We start from the raw sequence: 21,425 nt of genomic DNA on the forward strand, positions 1-21,425 counted from the left end.
GCGGAATCTGCTTTTAAAGTAATTACGTATTGGTATTACACCCCTGCTCGCATGCACGGCTGGGATAAGAATAAATCTGATCTCTGTTGGAGGGGTTATGGCTCAACTGGAACCTTGATTCCCCTGCTTTGGCATTGCCCGAAACTGGAACGCTATTGGACAAAGGTCCGGGATGATATCGATGCTGCGTTTCAGATTGCACTGCCCCGCTCCCCCAAATACACATTACTGGGCCTCTCCCACCCCAAAGCCTTTCCCGTTACGTTCGCTCAGGGGCAGGCAGATTGCTCTGGTGCTGCTGGCGGCCCGACAGGTTATCCTGGCTCAATGGGGGGCGACGGCGTCCCCTGAGGTGCTAGCATGGGTTCACCGCCTGTGGCGACTTCTAGCTATGGAGCGCATGTCGCTCAGTGTGGAGGGGAAGGGCAAAGATCTTGCCAAATTGTGGGCCCCCTTTTTGCACCTCCTCACAGAGGACCTGAGAGAAGTGACATGCCCGAAATACTTAAGATTCTCAAGCTCTTGCCACTCGAGCCCCTGGGTCCCATTCGCAAGTCGACATGATGAGCATATACCTTGTAGCGTGGGATGCCGTGGACTGAGGTTCTGCAATATATGACGGAACTGGTGCGGAAAAGGGTGGGGGGTGCGATAAGGGGGGCTGTTTCTTTTGATTGTTCTCCATCAGTCAGAAGTCTTTCACGCTTACGTTATACGCGGCCGGCCTCCAGGTTGTGGGCCAGTAAGCTGTGTACTTACGCTCATGTCTTCCTCATGTCTTGTCCTTGAGATGTAGGCAGGAAGCTGTGTTCATAGATCCTGTTTTCCACATAATAAAAATGATTGATTCTAAAAGTGAACTGACTTGTGCTATCCTTAAACGTTTCCTGTTATAACAGAGCACTTAAGGAGCTGTCGGGAACATGTAACAGGCTATACGTCCATCTAATTACATTTGCCAAGGCTCTAGAATAGGAGCTAGCTACTGATAGTTCGAGGCGTATCACTTTAATAGGCATGGCCTGGCTCATGGTGGTAATCTTACAAAGAAACATCCCTTCCTTGAGATCTAGAAAAGACCAATTTTTTATAGAAATATATTCTAACGCATAGGTTAGAATAGGAGGGGGGATCTTACCCCAGTGAATTTCAAGGAGGGGATAAAAGTGTCTGTTCCCCGAGGAAGAGAAAAATCTCTTCATTGCACTTCATTTCATACAAAATTGTATCACTTTTGCTAAGTACATTCTTAAGTACAGTTGATCTACAGTATGTAACAGAACATTTGTAGCTAAATGTTTTTCCAAATACTTATTCAATCTCAGGATATCCCAGTGTGTTTGTAAAATAGAGCAAAGATTTTTCCTTTCTATAGTGTATTTGGTTATGAATCTTTTGTGTACATGCATAATGAATCTAGCTTTAACTTTTTCCTATGGAGGCTGTATACAATTGACTAATTTAATTTCGTCCACTTTTGCTGTATTTTCCCTAGAGGTTTTGCATCTTTCTAAACATGTGTGTTGAATTGCTCTTGTTTAGAAAATGTGCAACCCACAACATCAAACTGAATATCTTCTTTCTCCTTCAATAAACGGTGCCAATATCACACAACTCAAAAGTAGCTCCTTTACTGACTTCTAAAGGGTAAACTACTAAGGCGTTCATGTATAATTTGGTGGGTTGCCACCTGGTCAGCAGGGGCTCTGGTCTCCAACCCCCATTAATGAATAAAAACCCACAATATTTAGAGATCCCCTCACTGTAATGGTGAACAGCCCTCCATGTTTTTTTCCCCGCTGGTCCAGCTTTCTTTATTCTTTTTCAGAAACAACCTCCAAATTCAGGGAAATGTTTCTGAAAAAGAAAAAAAGTCAGTGGCCTAATGTGCAAGGAGTGTTCTCCATTGGGGCAACCGGTTGTCTTCTTTGCCCGGTTCTGCCATGCCTCACTTGGTGGACACAGGCAAGGAAAGCCAGCGAGTGCTACACTGCCTTAAATTGGGCAAGGCATCATTTCCTTGACCTGGCTGTCCAGTTACGGATGGGCTGTGAGTTCAAGGGTTTCCGCCAGCAGAGCTGGCTGAAGATCCACCCACAGAAACCCAGCCATTCCCCAACACTAAATAGGGCCGGAGAACATGACTCATGTTGACAGACATGAAATTTGCCAACCTCTAAATGACACCTACATTGACCCAGAAAGGATCTAAAACTGTTATGTGCTGGTTATTCACAGACCTCTAAAACAAGCGGACTTACTTTCTTAGTTATGTTATATCACGTTGCCGTTTGAAAAGCTCACCTGGCTGCCATCTTTAGCCGACACATCTGCCATGTTGTCCCGGCGTGCCTGGTGCATGGTGAGCGCTGCTCGTGTAGCACCACCAGCCACTCCCACGATGCACTGGAGTAAAAGAGATGTAAATAATATGTAATATACTAACAGGTAATGGGTGAGAAGTGTTTTTTCTGGAGGGATTACACTGCATTGGCTGAAGTCTGGGACGGTGAAGGCAGACATTAATTAAGCAGCAACTTAGAGTTGTCAGTTAAAGTATGACTTTGTTAAATTACAAGAAAATACAGCAGCAACAACTATTGGTCAGTCAGAAAATAGCTTAGGACGGTTACCCTGGAGGAGCACACAGACACCAGTACACTAAGGCATTAGCAGCAATAGTTAAGGAAGTAGCCTCCATTGCTGCACAGAAACAAGTGTGCAGTCACAACGTGACATTTATTGTCATCCAGAAGTTAATATTCATCACAAAGGGTACAATAAGAGGAAACTAACCTATAATGAATAGGGATTAGGATCTATCACCTCACTACTAAGTGAAACAAAAAAGTGACTATCACATCCAAGGGAAAAAAGTCAAACACCCAGGTGAGGTTCATTAGGCTGGCTTTTGTTTAAAAGGATGGAGTGCCCTCACCTACCAAATGTGTCATGCTTCATCACAGGGCTGTTATGATATCTGTATTTGTGCGACTATAAATGGATGAAAATTACCGACGCATGCAATTTGTGTTATGTTGCTCTCAATTGGGCAGGTTCTTAATACCTGTTGGGCAATAAAGACATTCAGCTGGTTAAAAAGACAGTGTCCTGTAAGCTTTCAAGGGAGGCAAGTTGTACTACCTGAAACATTTTTTTTCATTATTAGAAAATACTGACCCAACTTTTTGGTCAGGTTAACAAAATGATGTTGTGGACTACCAGAAATCACTACTACACAACATAATAATACCCCACTAACACACATACTATGTTTAGTGATCTCCACACATTATGCGTTGGATACAAATTTAGTCATTCTTAAAGTCATCTGACTCCGCCATCTACTGTAAATTAATTTGAGGCAGTGATGAAGGGGGGGGGTCATTGTAATAACAAACAGGACGTGCAGGTCGGCTTTCCGTTTCCACCAACCGTGGACAAGCACAGTATTCAAGTCTTGGATCTCTTATTCATAGCAAAGGACAGCTAGGACAGATTGCAGTTTACCACAGATTTACAGATCTAGACAGATTACTAATGTTTGGTAGACATCATTTTGGAGCCTTACAAGAAATCTACCTTTCTACCAATGTCTGAGAAACTGAAGAACCAATGAGGAGTTTTGAGAGAAAAGCAGAGCCCTTAGAAACCAAATTAAGGGAGAAAGAAAACAAGAAATATTATCTGCAGAGCCAGAAATAATAATCAAGTTGTGTTTCTCAAATCTCATGCTAAGTATAACACTCCTAGATTCACATGTGTAACTACATTTAGACAATTTTTAGACCGGGTGAAATGAATAGTGAATAAACACTGAGTATTGGACAAAATAGCATGCAACAAACATATATTGCATTCAAAAGGGACAATAATTTAAGGGATTATGTACTACGCACACACAACCTAAGCTTTTTCCTTTTCCTCCAAACACCTTCTTTCATCTATCTTTGGAGGTTTTTTGCCGTCGGGGCTTTTCCTCAATTGCAACTTTCTTGAGGGCTCCTGATCAGAACACATTGTTTTGCTATGTGTAGCGGGGATCAGAGTGGGCAGCTCCAAAGTGAAGGAAGAAGTCACAGTCCAGAACCCAACAGCAAATTAGATCAAATGGAACCCCAAACTCATAATATGTACAGAGTCCCTGCTCCTGTAACATTTATAACCCACAGTATGGTAGTATTGTCTAGTATCATTTACTCTAACTCAATATCAAACACATTTCTGTTATAATAAGGTATAGAATATTAGGTACATTGCCTTCCACCTATATATCACACAATGGCTATTTCCAATGAAGAAGTTATACACCACTTCGAGTTGGAGGTCATTGTGCGCTGCAGTGCACAATTGCACATCTTGCCACATTAGGTTACATATAATGGGCTTCATAACCCATGAACACTTGTCTGGAAGGATCAACATGCATTCCCACATGCTATCGTCACTTTACATAGCGACGCTCTGCTTTGTTTTGTTAATGCCAATAGCAGTGTTATCGGACCATCTCTGTGTAAGACTAGAAAAGCTTCAAAGCTTGCACTCATTCAGACTCACACACAAGACAGTGTGTAGGGACCCAGGCCCAAAGGAGTTGGGCCCGTTTGATGTATGAATATGAATTAGTGACAGAACTACAAGTTTCTGAGAATGTATTTGCATTTTATGGTGCTCCACCAGGTCAAAACTTTATTTTCTATAAATCTTTCAGCTTGACCTGCACTTCACCTGTGTTATAATGTTCCCGTCTCCGTCACCGCTACCAAAGAATTTATAATATTCAAGTCAATCAGGAGAATTTAAGACTGACTACCATAGTTTTGACAAGTTTTTATTCAAGGCGTGTGAGTGCGAGTGTGTGTAATGTCAATTTGCAAAAATCCATCCCATCATTTTTTGGTTAGAATGCTCTTTAATAATATATTCACTTAAAAAACCATAGGTTTCACACATTAGGTGGATATTTCACTCGTAAAAAACCAATGAAATTCCCCCGTTATAGTTAGTTGAGATAACTATAACTCGCGCGCCCGCAATCCTCTGCTCATGACGTCACATATTACATCACTCATGACATGGTCAGTGGCATCACTCATGACATCACTGATGACATCATCCTTGTGATAGAGTGGCCGTCGCGCGAGTTATAGTTATCTGAACTAACTATAACGGGGGAATTTCATTGTTTTTTTACGAGTGAAATATCCACCTAACTATAACATGTGTGAAACCTATGGTTTTTTAAGTGAATTTGCAAGGTTTTTTAAATGCTAATTCCTAACTATAACGTGTGTGAAACCTATGGTATTTTCAGTGAATTTGTATGGTTTTTTAAATGCTAAGTTATGCATGTCTTATTATCTTTTTTATATTTTTTTTTTCAATAAACTGCGTATTAAAATTTGTTGTTTTTTTAATGGTTTTTAGCGCGCACGGTGCGCGCACCCCTGCGATTTAAAAATGTTCTGCCTTCGGGGTCCTTCAGGGACCCCCTGACCAAGGCTAGGGGGTCAGGAACTCTCTACCCTGCCCCCTTTTCACGTTCGCCACCTTCCTTTTCCACTCTCGCACTGAAAACAAACAAAATGGCGGCCGACACTTCCTGATTTCGACCGATTCGAACGTTGACTGACATGTAACAACCAATCAGAATTACGCTCGCGCACGGTGCGCGGCTATAGATATGTATGTTCTTTTAAATGCAATTTTCTCAGGAAATACTGAACAGATTGACTCCATATATGCAAAAGGCACTTCCTTGACCTGAGGACTACCTCTCTGCCAAATTTCAAGTAATTCTGTTCAGCCGTTCGGGCTGTACCTTCGACTAAAGGTCCTATGGAAAAATGCATGGGGAAAACGCGTTTTGGGACCCCCCTTTTTTCTCGGCCCCCGCTTGACGAATCACCCCGAGACTTTCAGGGTAGGAGCTGAGCGGAGCGCCCCATTAGTTTTGAAAATTTCGCAAAGATTCGTCAACCGGCGCCAAAGTTATTCAAAATAGAATTTTGAGATTCCCTATGGAAACACGGTCCTAACTATAACTATCTACTGGCGACCGCCAGAAGAATATATATATATATATATATATATATAGTTATTTTTGTGCCAACATCCAACATAACTGCCTGCCTTGAAGATTAACAGGAAGTGATTATTTTTCACCAGCTGAATGGGTTGTCTTTCTGTATTTTACCAAAATGTATCAGGAACCTGTCCAACTAAAGGGTAGTAAAAAAAAAAAAAAACTTTAAAAAAAAATCACACAATCACAGGGGTGGGTTATGTGTACCCTTTTATGTTCATGCGAATAGGGTCATAGTATTAATCAACAAAAGACTGTGCCAGATTGAAGGGGCCTTTCATCTTGATGAATGCCCCAGACCCTACTGTTGGGGCCATATTGAGAGCAGAAATATGTTTACTTCTAGACACAGATAAGGTCATAATCAACGTGGATCCTGTTTTTAATCTTGTGAGAAAAGGGTACTAATAATACAATTTTACCCATCATTGCACAATTTTAATTTCAGGCCTCATTTCCAAGACAGTCCGGTGTATCACCACTAGGCGTTCTTCCCTTTATAGATCTGCCTTGACAGCGCTGCCGTCGATAGACCTTATGTGTTCAACCTAAAAAAGAGCTTTCAGGAGTACTACAGATGGGAGCTGTGGCTCCACCCACATGTTGGTGAACAGGAGTACAGTTTTTGACTAGGAAGAAATTGTGTGCTTTCACAGAAAAACGGCTCCCCCTTCACACAGCTGTGATTACTTTGTTCATCAGGCTGCCGGAGCCAGTAGCATTTTGGATGCATAGAGAATTCTCATGAATATGCACGAAGTACAGAGTTTAAATGGGATCGATTTAGCTTGACCTCCTTTCAGGGGAACACATGGCACTGTAATGCTGTTAAAGTGTCTTAGATAAGTGATTTTTCTCTTGAAGCAACATAGATGGGATAAGGAATGCGTTGCTATTTTCCAGTCCCAGCACCCGGATGGTTGCGGGTTTATGTGCCCTTGAATAGGATTGTGTTGGTTATGGTGTTGCCAATGATAAAAGCTATAGACTTTAAAGGTTCACTGGGAAAAGTTATGTCAAATTCCTTAGGTGTGAGCGGTTTACAATGAAAAGTTCTAAGAAAGCAGGTAAGCCTGATTTACTTACTTCATGTGAAAAGTGTGTTAAAAGCAATAGGATTTTAAGGATAGTTATTACACCGTGTTAAAGCCTGTTGGCAGGTATTTTGTTACGCAGAGTTTTGCAGATTACTGTAGTAGGCAATCGATAGATGTGCACTTTAATAACAACCCATATAAGGCCCTCTTAGAGGAGTTTTGATATAGTTTTGCCAACTCTAATTTTGTACTAATTACAATTTTATTGTGGCATACCTGATGGTTGCTTTGTAGGACAACTTATGCTGAACACAGCAAGACTGAGCAAGTTATAGTGACAAGCAGTTGATTAAGGTTAAAGGCCTGATGGTTTGTTACGAAATTTATGATAAAGGCAGTAGGCCTGATATATTTAGAGTGTTATTACACTGTGCTAAAGACTGTAGGAAGTTATTTTGTTACATGGAGTCTCAGCGTACCGCGGTAGGCAACGATTTTGGTGACCCACTCAAACAAACCACAGGGAGAGAGACTTGCACTATGGTAATCCTTGGGTGGGATTTTAAATTGTTTTGAAAAGTTTAACCTAGTATATATTTGTAATTTTATTATGGTATACCAGATGATTTCCTAGTGGGAAAACGGATGACCAACACAATTGGTCTTATTTGGGTATGGTAGCAAACCAATGGTAAATGTTATATGCCGGATGGTTTATAATGAAAAGTTACAATAAAAGGCCGCAGGTCTGACATATTGATCGCAAAAAGTTTATGTCAAAATCAATAGGGATTTAAGGGTGGATTTTAATACTCTGAATTAGAGTCTACAGAAAAGTATTTCGTTATATGGAATCTCACCAATTATCGTTGGAGGCAAGGGTTTTGGTGTTGATTACCCCCTCTAACAAGCCATGAACATAGAGGATTTGCACTCTGAGAATCCTTGTTAGACTCTCTTAAAAGAGATAGTATTTTGCTTTGCCAACAATAAGTTTGTATACTTTAGTAATTTTATGACTGTATTCCCGATGGCTTCCTAGTTAGAAAGCTTAAGCTCAATCAGCAGGCCTGAGTTATTTATGGTGGCAAGCCAATGATAACATTATTTGCTTGACTGACAGTTTGATTGGTTCACTAGGAAAAAAGAATTTCCGATGCCATAGATCCGATTTGTTTATCATGAAAAGTTACAACAAAGGCAGTGGATTTGGTTTATTTGTACCCTTGGATCAGTTCCCAGTGCCACTTACCTTGCACAGCCCAGCGACGCAGACTATGAGAGTGAAGAATTCTGGAAAAGCTGGAGCCACAATCTCCATGAAGATAGCAAGGTCGTTGAGGATATCAGCGAAAAGCCTACGGTTACAGAATGAGACAGGTTAGAGGGTGGAAAGGTCAGTACACAGAAGCAGTCAGGAAAGATCAGGGGGACAGGACAGATCAAAGGAAATAAATGGTTAAAGAACAGCAGTGATCAAAAAGGTCGGCACAGGAGAGATTGGGGGGGCAGGAGTTCTAGTGGGGCAGAAGAGTTAAAAGGATAAGACAGGACAGCTTTGGAAAGATTTTCAGAGGTTTAGACAGGTCACGAGATTGAAATTGCAAGAATTGATTAGCAAAATAATTAAGATGGTTGACAAAATGGCCCTAAATTAGCAATGTCATCTCAGAATACTGTTATAGCCCAGGTTTGAGAACGTTGGAATAGACAATTCAGAAGTATTAAGAGAAGCCGTGATCTTGCAACCTACCTAGTAACTAATCCATGGAAATATGGGCAAAAGAATCTTGGGGGTTAATCTGCTTAGTTGTGGACTAGAAAAATCTATCATTACTCTCAAAAAGAGAGTGTAATTTTCAGATGATATTTGCATCCATAGCACTAAGCAGGTTGGCCATGATCTTTATTCTAGCTATGGCACCCAAGGTGTGTCAGAGCATTCAACAGTTCAGATTAAGACACTTGGAAATTTTGGAGCAGGTAGCTCATTGGTGTAAATGTTGGAAGTACAAGATTCTCTGTCGCTTACAAGGGCTGGCGCCCATGTGTGGGTAACTGCAGTTTGGAAGATAAAACATCAAGTTCTTTATTGAGGAACGTAAGAAATAAGCAAGCCCCAACAATCACATTTTGACTATACCCTGACCAATCGGCAGCAAGCATGTGTTGTTCGTCTTCAACAATTGGCTATAAACAGAACAAACTCTGCCAAACATCCTTAAAAGCTGTTGTTATACTGGGGTGTTGTGCAGTTCAGATGTGTTTATAGGGACCCTATGGAATCTATGTGTATGGTCCGATATCTACTAACTGAGTTTAATGAATGCTACAGAATGTGGGAATAAATGTAATTTATTTAATATCTATTGGTTTTATTCATTGAATTTCAACTATTGTCTTACTAAGATGTATGCATTAGATTCTTGTTTTAACGATTTGTTAACTATTGTTGTATCAGGTTTTAACCTAGAAGCAATCAATATTAAATAAACTGAACTGATGTGGCCTTTTGGTGACTAAGCGTCTCTACCTGGCAGTTTCCATTGCCTGTCCAAAAGTGATCACTATTCATGTAATGTCTTTCAGAGTACTTGTTACATGCTAAATGTAACCTCTTGTGGTAACAGAATCTTGGTCTGGGTTCAGAAATGCCAAACTGTTCCCAAAACACACAAATATGTTGCTCCAGAAAATAAATCCCTCCTATGGTTTACTTCTGACAAATTTCTGAACAATACTAGATGTGTGTTAATAACAGAATGCCACAGCATGCTTGCAGAACATGAGTTTGGCAGCGTGCATCACTTATAAACAGGACCAGGAATGGTCTTTACTTGTTGCGTATCCCTGGGCATTGTATTTTATTTTTAGGCATCCTGATAAACTCTGGTTCAAAGGTTTTGCCTGAACCTACATTGTTAATTTGTTCCATTTAGCACCATGGTGACTTTAGTCTTCGCCAACTCCATCCAGTTTCAGCTTCATTTCTTTTTATCTCCTAAAGTATGCCTTACTTCACCATGTCTGTGAGGTTGTTTGGTGTCTGCTTAGTGAAGACATTCTCTGTTGCATTATCCAGAATTATACTCAGGAGTTTAGAGTCTTCCTAGTGTACATGTTGTGGGCTACAGCTCCTTTTAAGTTAAGTGAATCACAGTGTCCTAATGTTTTGCTTCCCAGATGTAGACAGTTTTACTGCAGGTCCTTCCAACTCCATTGAACATGCACTCTATATTACCTGCAGTCCCTATGATTGCTTCAGGGATAGTACCGTACGGCAACTAACGCCTACAAGAGTAAACTGTACTATGGCTTTTTTTTCATTTGTGGTTTCACAACACTTCAATTATGAAATAGCATGGCAAGGATGTCATGAGCTCCCAATACTAGCAAGGAAAGCAGCCCCTTCAGCCACGAGCTGGACAGTAAAGGATACCCAGAACTGAGGTACAGTAGGCCCCTCACAGCCCCAGGTCCCAGTACCACTGCACCTGCTGCAGTAATGATAGCTACACCCCTGTGAGCGCCTCACTAGTAGCCCTTTAACTGTTTGAATCAGGCAGCACCATGTGCAAGTCTTCAACGATCTTTTTAGGTCGAGCAATGGGCATTGCATGCACTGCTCTACAAGGCATGCTGTATTCGAGTATGGACTTGAAGCTCCGCCCACTCTCTACCCATATTTTTCATCGGCTTGTAGCATTGTCCTTTGCAAATGCTGGCTTCTGATTTGTTAATAGGCTTGCTAGTCCCTCCTTAGTACCGCCTTGTCTTCCTTTATAACCTCCCATGAGAACTGGCACTTTTACTTCAGTTGTTAAATGGTGCGTCTTATTTAGTCTGTAAGCACTATTTTCTTTAATGAATTTCTCCTACTGCAGGCACAACATGCATTCCTGATACATTCAGCGGGCCATGCGCGCTTTCACTTTCCAAGCAGTCCAGGACAATGGCGGCCGCTTCTTTGAAATGAAATAGGTCTTGCATTTACAAGCGTTTGAGGTATTGGCATTGTAAATGAATGACAATGCATTTTATTGATGTGTTAATTAACAGATTAATAAAAAGGCATTATCATTTACAATGCCAATAGCTTAAACTCGCACAAATGCGAGACCTATTGAATTGCAAATGCTGGTTTCGATTCAATTCAAGTACAGGTGCAAGGCAGCTCCGCAGGTGCCAGAGAAGTCACCCGCTCTCATGAATGGATGCAAACTAAAGGCCTGGTTAGATCTGCCATGTTGTAATACTTAATATTCCCGGGGCTGAGGTCAAAGGGGAGCAGTCAAACAATTTGAGACTCCCACACTTGCAATCAAATCCATACCAACGGGGGGGGGGGAGCCTAGCGCGCAACCAAGATGGCCGCGTAGGTGCGAGGCTCCCGAGGACCTCCGCGACCTCCTGCATAAATCCTGACAGAATCCTGTCCCAGATGAGGGGACTGTATTTGTGAGCCCGTGCAGAGGTGACGCCCGTTTTCCGTTTTCAAATCGGACCTCGGACACCGGCAGGAGCATCGATTGAGGTTTGCGGCCTTCTCCACGCCGGCCCCCCGTACTGGAGTTGTGGGGCGATCCGGACACAAAGTGAACAACAGCGGCGGGCAAGGCTGGGTGGCTCGCGTGCCCCGCGCTTTCACTTTCGCTTTTGCGCCCTCCTTGCTGCCAGGCGAGGTTGGGTCGCGGGGCGGTGTGCGGTGCTGTGGCCTCGCTGGGCTGCCCTGCCGGCCCGCCGGCTGCGATTCGTCCTGAGGAGCGGTGGTCGCCCCCCCCCGGAGCCCTTGAACGGGATTGTCTGCCCCCTTTCTGAGGAGATTGGCTCGATTTGGGGATTGCGACCATGGCCACAAAACAAGATGGCGACCGGGCCAAGGTGAAGTCGACCCGTCGTGGCACGGCCCAACAATCCAATAACATGGACCGCTACACCCTCCAGAAGGGATCTCCAGAGGTGCTGCGTAGGTCCCCCACGGGCCCGACTGATGCTCCTGTTCCGCCCACGGACCTGACCCTCCGGGACGTCATGGGCGCCATCGCCGAGATGAAGGTCTCGGTGGACCAGCGCTTTGACACTCTGGCGCAGAAGATCGACTCGGTCCTCGTGGACGTGGGCCTCGTGAGAGCCGATCTGTCTAAAACAAATGACCGGGTCGATTCTTTGGCCCACTCTACCTCGGGCCTCACAACTGACGTGGCGGCCCTCCAACAGGAGGTGCGCAGGCTTGGCCAGGCGAGCGCCCTGATGAATCGTCGACTGGAGGATTCCGAGGGTCGGGCCCGGAGAAACAACGTCCGCATTATCGGGGTACCGGAGGGACGAGAGGCGGAGGCAGCGGATCTGTTCGTGGAGGACCTGGTCCTCACCCACCTACAGCCTCGGGGGCTGAGCAAATTCTTTGCAGTGGAACGGGCCCATAGGGTCCCCGGGGGTAGGCCTAAGATCGGCGCCCCTCCGAGGCCTCTCATCGCCCGGATCTTCAATTTTAGGGACAGAGACGCTATCCTGCAGACTTCTAGGCTCCAAGGGCCAGTCAGACTTGATAACATGGATATTAATTTCTATCCTGACTTCACCCCGGCGGTCCAAAAGCAGAGACTAAGCTTTCTGGGTGTCAAACGTCGCCTACGAGACCTGAATCTCAAATATTCGATGCTTTTTCCAGCTAAGCTGAGGGTGGAGGTAGATGGCCGTACGCACTTTTTTGATCGTCCCGAGGCGGCCGGGGACTGGCTGGACACTTTGCCCGGAGATCGGGGCCGGGGGGGCGGGGGGGGAGCGGTTGGTGGGGAGGGCCCGCCGGATCAGGACTAAGGGACTAATGGTAGGCCTTGCTCCGGGCTGTGTTATTGTCACCATTGACTGTTAGGGTAAGTTCCCCTCCTGTGGAGGTCGTGCGGGGTCTCTTGGGGGATCTCCCTCCTCCTCTGGGGGACTAGTTAGTTTTCTTTCTATGGGGCGACAGGCACACTGCACTTTGGGGGGGCTGTTTGGGCTCATGCAGGGGTGCAGGGTGGGGGGAGTTCTGTTGGGATGGGTGGGTTGGGGTGGGGTGTGGTTCGTTGCTACCGCAAGGCAAACCCTTTATTGTACTGGTGTTTTTGAGTTGCTCTCGGGGGGACAAATGATGGTTTCTGTAAGTGATGGGGGGTAGGGACCTGACTTTGTTGTCCTGGAATGTTAACGGGCTGGGGGATAGGATTAAGCGGGGTGTGGTCCTGCAGTATCTGAAACGGATTTCGCCTGATGTGGTCTTTCTGCAGGAGACACACCTTATTGGTAACTCCTTTTGTGCCATGAATCGACGTGGTTATCGTTTGGTGGCCCACTCGGGCTTTACGTCAGGCTCACGAGGGGTGGGCATTATGGTCAAGACCTCGCTCCCGCTAGAAATAGACGAGGTGCGCCATGATGAGAGGGGACGCTACACTGTTTTGGTGGGGAGAATGGAGGGCAAAATGGTCGTCTTTGTCTCAGTGTACGTCCCACCGGGGTTACAGTCCACCACCTTTGCGGACCTGGGACGCCTCCTTCTTGACCTTCCGGGGGGGCTTCTGGTGGTTGGGGGGGACTTCAACGCGGTGGTTTCTGGGACTATGGATCGCTATCCCCCTAGGGACCTCCCCCGGGCACAGGCGTGGCTGTCGGGCCTTTTGGACACACTGGGATTGGTAGACTGCTGGCGTTTAAAGCATCCCACTCAGCTGCAGTACACCTTCCATTCGGGTGCCCATGGTAGCCTTTCGCGGCTTGATCATATCCTTGTCCCTGCGGCCTATGCCGGGAGGGTGGGGGAGGTGCGCCATTTGGCGAGGGGCATTTCAGATCACTCCCCGCTCCTGTTGCACTTTGATGTTTTCCCGAGGGGGGAGGGCAGGGTCGCTCCAATCAACGCTTGGTACCTGCGCGACCCCACTATTCGCGCTGACTTGATTAAATCCTTACAACGGTATTTCGAGGAGAATGTGGGGTCAGTCCTGTCGGCTATCTCCCTGTGGGAGGCTTTCAAAACAGTGCTGAGAGGGGAGGCCCTCTCCTTTATTTCCCATGCCCGGAGGCGCGCACAGGAGGAGGTGACCCGGGTGGAGGCCGAAATTACTGAATTGGAGGGTGATTTGGGGAGTGGGGTGACTGACGCTGCGCTCCACGTTCTGCACCTTAAGCAGGCGGCCTATAGGGCCCTCGTCACGGAGGCGGCCAGGGGCCTCAGCAGAGAGTAACAGGGGCGATTGTATGATGTGGGTGATAAGGCGGGCAAGTTGATTGCGTGGTTGGATAAGAAGGAGAGAGCGAGTCGTGTGGTCCCGCTGATTGAGAGGACGGATGGCGTGCGTGTCACTGAGCCGGAAGGCATTGTCTCTTGCTTCGCGGATTATTTCCGCGAGGTATATTCCCCGGTTTCTCCCTGCTCGGAGGAGGATTCCCATGCCCTGCTGCGTGATATCGCGCTCCCCTCCCTTTCTGTGGAGGACAGGGAGTTGCTGGATGCCGCCCCCACCTCGGACGAAATCGCCCTCGCCATCCGCTCAGTCGCTTCTGGCAAGGCCATGGGCCCGAACGGCATCCCTATCGAGTTATACAAGCTGCGACCGGATGTACTGGCACCCCACCTCCGCGCAATGTTCCTGGCGGCCCACTCGCGGGGCTCCCTCCCGCCGGACCAGCGTCTGGCTACCATCGTGGTCATCCACAAGGAGGGGAGACCTCGAGATCGGGTCACATCCTATCGGCCTATCTCGCTCTTGAATGCGGAACCTAAAATCCTCGCCAAGGTGCTCGCCAACCGGCTGGTCGGCGTGGTGGGCGACCTGGTCCACCAAGACCAGTCCGGCTTTATCCCCCATCGCAATACGGCTCTTAATCTGCGACGCCTGCACGGCGTGCTAGCGCGTGTTCCGTTTGTGAGGGAGCCGGCCATCTTGGCGTCTTTGGACGCCACTATGGCGTTCGACACACTCGAGTGGCCGTACATCTGGGCGATGCTGGCGAAGTTTGGCTTTGGGCCGGGTTTCATCAGCTGGGTCAAATTGTTGTACTCGGACCCACTTGCGCAGGTGGTGGTGAATGGTCGAGTCTCGGCCCCGTTCGGGCTGGGACGGGGCACGCGACAGGGTTGCCCCCTGTCGCCGCTCCTGTTCGCACTGGCCTTGGAACCCCTGGCAGAGTGGCTGCGGTGGCACCCTTCTATCCGAGGTCTCCGTTGGACCCCTGAGTATGAGGACCGCGTGTCTCTCTATGCAGACGACATCCTTTTGTACTTAGCCTCCCCGCGCAAATCACTGATCGTCCTGGTCGATGTTCTGCACTCTTTTGGCCGCAATTCAGGCCTCGTCATCAACTGGGCCAAATCCTGTGTCTATGTGCTTTCCGGGGAGGCTCCGGTCCTCCCGCGGGGCTGTCCGATCCAGATTGCCTCGGAGGGATTTCGATACTTGGGTGTCTACATTACGCTGGACCCGGTGGCCCGCTACGAGCGAAATTTGCTTCCACCCCTCCAGCGCTTGAAGGAGGATGTCGCGCGCTGGAGGCGCTTGCCACTTTCGCCGCTCGGCCGGGCGGCGTTGTTCAAGATGATGTCACTGCCGCGCTTCCTATACGCTCTCCAGAACACTATGGACTTGGTCCCAGCGCGCTACTTCCGTGAAGTGGAAGGTTTACAGCGCCGCCTGTTCTGGGATGGGAGGCCGCGTATAGCCTTGGCAAAGTTGACGCTCCCGTGGTACGACGGAGGGATTGCCCTCCCGGATATTAAACGGTATTACTGGGCCTCCCAGTTAGCTGCAATTGATCAGGGCCTCTATGGGCCCGCCCTCAACCCGGCATTTGAAATGGACAAGATGCTCCTGCCCGGTGGAGACTACAATCGAGCGCTCTACGCTAGTGTGCCCGATTCCCGCTTGACGGGACCCACGCGTGTCATGGTGCGAGTATGGCACGCGGCTAATGCAGCTATGGGCTGGAAGGACCGTTTGACCCGGGCGTCACCGCTGTATGCGTCTGAGAGGTTGGGCTCTCTGTGGACCTCGAAGGGCTTTGAGCAGTGGGACACTATAGGCATCAGTACAGTGGGGGATCTCTGGACGAGGGGAGGATTTAAAACATTCGAGACGTTGCAGGCGGAGTTTCAGCTGCGGGGCAGTGAATACTTTCGGTACCTGCAGGTCCGTCACGCGCTGGGCTCCGTCTTCCCAGACGTGGCCTCCATCCCGGAGTCCTCCCCCCTGGAGGATCGAGTGCTAGATGGCCATGTTCCGGACAGCACAATCTCCCTCATTTACAAGAAATTGATAAATGATCGCTCGGGTTTACTGACTGGCCTCCGCGAGGCCTGGGTTGCCGATGGGCTGGAGTTGGACGACGAGGACTGGATTTCCGCGGTGGCCTCTCCGAAGGAGGTGGCCATCCCGGCTCGCCTTCGTTTCGTCCAGCTTAAGATACTCCACCGGGTGTACATGACGGGGCCACGGCTTCTGCGTATGGGCTATGCCGAGGACGGATTGTGTAAGCGTGGGTGTGGTGCTTCAGCGACCTTTTTGCACATTTTGTGGGAATGCCCGAGGGTGGAGCGATTCTGGCGTGGTGTGCATGAGGTCCTGCGAGCGGTTACGCATGTCGCGCTGTTGCCTGAAGCGAGGAGATGTTTGCTGAATGTGTGGGAACCGACCGATTACTCGGTTCCGCAGACGCGATGGGTGACTCTGGGCTATATGGTGGCTAAACGGGACGTTGCACAGCTGTGGGGATCCCAGAGGTCCCCGGCGGTGTCGGCCTGGAAAGAACACATGGATTGGTGCATGTTCCGAGAAAAGGTGGTGTATGTGGCGCGGGGTAAGCCTGGGGCATGGGTGAAGATATGGGGCCCCTGGAACGCCTACCGCGGGGATATCTGCGAGCCGCCGTTGTTGCCTCCCGCTTCACCAGCGCCATCCCCCTAGTTTACTCCCTCCCTCAGTTCCGAGCACGGTATTCTCCCAGTCCCGGACCTGTTTCCCTTCCCCTCTCAGGGGTTTTCAGTGGATGGTTTGGGGTCCCCCATTTGAGGAGCACGTGCTGCCACTTTCGATCGTGGGTTGCCTTGCGGGTGTGTGTTTATTTATGTTGTTGTGTTGTATAAAATGAAACCGTATGGCGGGCTCAGAGCCATAAGGCCCGCGTTGTGGATACCTCCTGCCTTAGTGTCTATGTATAGCTAAGTGCCTCATTGTATGTATGTCATTTGTTATCGTCACTTTAGCGGCCGGCCGGAAGGTTGTAGGCCCATACCTGTATATATTTGAGATTGCAATAAACGGTTTCAAAAAAAAAAAAAAATCCATACCAACACCCTTGAAGGGCAAGCAAGCAAAACCTTAGTTAGAAACTTAAAAAAAATAAAGTCAAGCTTGTACAGAGGTATTCTCAGTTTTACCTTCAGACCCAAAGTGCTTAAGATCCTGCATTATAGCCTGAAGAACATCTCATGGAAACTAATCATTAGGTTCTGTGTATTAAACAGCTGCACGATCTGAATGAATCACGTCAAACAATGCCACACACGCCACAGACTAACTACATGGGAAAGCAATCGGCTACAAAATATACGGTACTACCACAACATCTAGTTTTAAACATCATATGCAGAATATCGACTGTGATAATATCCTGAAATATGCATACATAGGTAAGTATAGATTTACTATTCTTAACCCACATCTACAAACTCACACTTTCAAGGTGCCTAGATGTGCTTAATAAATACTAAACCTAGCCAATGTCCTGGATACATTATTGCAGAATGATATTTTATCATTTAGTATACATCTCAAGTTCTGCTTAATGAACTGAAGCTAAACAGCACAACAAATCTCTGGAGCTGACGTGTTTGTGAGCTTAGCATGAATTGATCATTGAGAGCATGCCGTGGTTTCTGGCTTGATCAGATTTCATGTCTATGCCAACTGCAGAGGGTAAGAACATGTCTGCAGAAGTATTAGGAGTTTTTTACATGGCTATCCATTCATACATGAAATGTCTGTTTCCAAATTGCATGCTGAGTACCACAAGCTGTTTATCTGCACAGACCTCTTACAGTGCCTCTCCGACCGACTAGTACCTCACAGGGAAACTTCTCTCTCACTTCCCCCCTGCAGGAACTACAGCGAGCCCGAACGCCACATACATTTTGAATGATTTCTGTTTACCTGGTCACATCCCGAGTTCAGTAAGTCTGCACTACCAACTAACCTTCCCTAATTCACCCTACCCCATTTACCCCTTGCCTCTCACCTCCACTTCTTGGCATCACAGTCCAGCTTACTCCTGCAAGAGATGAAAGAGGTTAGTGATAGCTGTATCATCTTGCTGGCCAACACAGATTCCCATTATATAAATATGCTGAAATGACATTAAATGAAGCTCATCTTAACTCTTTTGAATGATCAGTGCTTGTGCTGACAATCTGGCATAGGTTTGGGCCCCTTGGACCTAGGCTATGCACCCAGGTACTAGAAGGTGTTAGTCGCCATCTTGCAGTGCGGTGTGGCCACAACATGTTTGCACTCCTCAGCGTCAAAGCCTAGAAATACCGCCTGTTCTCAGGTTGGCTGCCACTGCATTGCTTTTATCCAAACACATCTTCAGTCTGGGGTTTCCCAGCTCTCCCTGCACATTTTAACCAAGGGTGTTTTTAGAGGTAGACTAAATGGCTTATTTCTCTAGCACCACCCCCTTCCCCCAAAATGTTCTCTAATTTTGAGTTGAAAGGTGCTGCCAGGACGAGACCGAGCACTTCACTTTTAGGACATTGTAATGGTACATTTTAAGAACCTTTACCAAACACTGCCAAGTGATATTTTACCGAAAAGTCCAAAATGATAGGTTCCTCTCCTTCCCTACAGAGGCATCAGGACCAAACAAAAGGCAGCGAGCGGTATAGCTACAATCCTCATTAATGTAAGAACTGTAAAACCGCAGTCGCGTACAACTCCATATTCTGGACCAAAAACTCGCAATGGGGAAGTAAAAAAGCCGGTGGAGAATACGTGCAATGTGCATAAAGCTCATTCTCCTAAGTGATTTTATGTACCACAACTCCTGCATACTAAGCATGATTCTTGCACTCGACAACAGTGCCTAATCCTGTGCAAGGTATTTTACAAACCACACTCCTAAGTCAATAATTTCATCCCCAGTTCATGAGGATATACAGTGTATTCATACAACATTACAATCACTAGAGAGGGTCTCCCTTGCTTTCCAAATCCCATTTTCATCCGCAAGATTGTTGCGTAGCCCAATGTATATCGCATCAAAGTGTGAGATCATTACCCAGGTGAATCTGTAGATTAGTACACCTTATAAGACATATTGTTGGGTCCTCTCCCAGAGGTACCACCTGTGGCTTGCTTCTTCATCGGACCCACACCTCTCACCTAGCGGATGAAAACGGGATTCAGAAAGCAGGGGTGACCCTCTCCAGTGATTGTAATATTGTTTTGGGAAGCAGAGGGTTTCAACCTAATCCTCCAAGTGTAGACTGGGAATTCATACAATACAACTCTCCCAGATATGTCAGTGTACTGCGACGTGTCTGCCTCTCCTCTAACCTCAGCCTCCACTTCCAAATACTATGCATCGCCTTCTGTACTAGTGATTGGAGGTGCCCAGAAGGTGACAATTTGGCATACACAAAACTCTAAAAAAGATCAATACATAACATAACTTTTTATGCGCTTGAGCTGGAATAGTATACTGTACAGTGGACTTGGGAAAGATAAGCAAAGTAGAGGTCACCTAGTGAGGAGCTCTCACTCCTTCCAGACAGTGAGAACATCACCTACCCCTTCATCCATGCAAAGAAGATGCGGCCCAGCATGCCAGTACCATCTGCAGAAAGAGAAAGACAGGAGTCAGAGCCACCAAACAACATAACGCTGGCGACATGTAAAGGATGGAAGCAAGAGAAACAGGTGAGGGATGTTTGAATGCAGGGGTAATAGCAAAGGAGATCAGTGAAGGGAGAATGGTAATGGGAAGAGTTGTGAGCAGAACAGTACAGAGGGGAACAAGAGAAGGCAACCAGCGAGAAAAGCCTAAACGAGGAGGACAGATGAGTGTGACAGGTTATGGGGAACAGTTGATGCGAGACAGTGCCATAATGGGGACACATCTGGGTGTTTCTGTGAGGAGGAAAAGAGGACATGCAGAGGTTAAGCAGGCAGTTGAGAAGGGGAAAGGGGACATGAAAGTGGAACAACTTGTGAACGGATGATAGTAGGAGTTGCCCCAGTGTGTGGCAATGATTTTCTGCATGACAATAACCGTGTCTTCAAGATCAGGGATTTTCGCAAGGCAGACTTTTTGCCTTTAATGAAACAGGAGCAAAAAGAACAGATGATGGACAAAATGCTGAACACATCAAACATTCACCCCCAGTCACAGATATGGGTTTAATCCATCGTTTTGTGCTCAGTACATCACCTCACTTTGGACCCACTCCAGCCATATGCAAACCAGTCTATGCCATGCTCTCCATGGGAACAGTCCAGCCGAAACAGCCAGGCCAGGTCCACCCTGGACCACAAACACGCATCCTGGGACCGGTTTTGGGATAACACCCCTCATCAGCCAGGCTAGCTTGAATCCAGCGACAAAATGAGCAATGGACCCAAGTCTTGGCATACCCTGCCAACTTAGGGAGAACAAAGCAAACACAAGGAGATGATGGACGGAGCGCTGAAACGTTTCAGACACCTACCCCCAGTCACAGATCTGGGTTGAATCCATCATCGTTCTTTAGCTCACTTTACCACCCCAGTTCAGACCGAGCCATATGCAAATAAGTCTTGATCATGTTCCTCATGGAAACAGTCCAGTCCGAACTGTCAAGCCAGGTCTTCAGCACTCCGTCCATCATCTTATTGGGCTTGCTAAGTACTATTGGTACTACAGTCACCTAGCATTGTAAGGCTGTGCTGTCCTGCTCTGTAGCATTTTTATGATTTCCCTGCGGTTTTCCTCTGGTGAACTTGACAATTGTGTAAACCCATTGGAAATGCTCCATGGGGACTTTGTCAAGGGAACACTCTAAGTGAGCCTCCTTTCTGTAGGAGGGTATGATCACCTGAACCCGGGCTGTGCAGTGTTTGGTGGCAGTGCCAGCATGATTATAACCCAGGGGCTTGTTTTTTCACATGTACTCCTATGGAGAGACTGTCAATGAGCTCTTCACAGCAACAAAAGTCCTTCTAGCCCACCTAAATGGAGTCCTTGGCCTTCATAAAGTCTGGAATATGTATGAAAGATGCATGTGTGTGAGG

At 46.9% G+C, this 21,425-nt stretch overlaps 1 protein-coding gene across 2 annotated transcripts in view; it reads right to left on the minus strand.

The window, feature by feature from the left end:
* The window catches only part of RUSF1 (RUS family member 1), a 182,304-nt gene that overhangs the window by 75,671 nt on the left and 85,208 nt on the right, over positions 1-21,425 (minus strand). For both annotated transcript variants that reach the window (XM_085618441.1, XM_085618440.1), the window contains exons 5-8: positions 19,947-19,992; positions 18,394-18,426; positions 8,375-8,480; positions 2,305-2,406 (exon numbers count right to left, since the gene is read on the minus strand). In XM_085618441.1, the coding sequence (XP_085474567.1) occupies positions 2,305-2,406; positions 8,375-8,480; positions 18,394-18,426; positions 19,947-19,992 (287 nt within the window). The remainder of the gene's footprint in view (positions 1-2,304; positions 2,407-8,374; positions 8,481-18,393; positions 18,427-19,946; positions 19,993-21,425) is intronic.

The sequence above is a fragment of the Triturus cristatus genome, chromosome 7, assembly GCF_964204655.1.
Source record: "Triturus cristatus chromosome 7, aTriCri1.1, whole genome shotgun sequence".
Classification (NCBI taxonomy): Eukaryota; Metazoa; Chordata; class Amphibia; order Caudata; family Salamandridae; genus Triturus; species Triturus cristatus.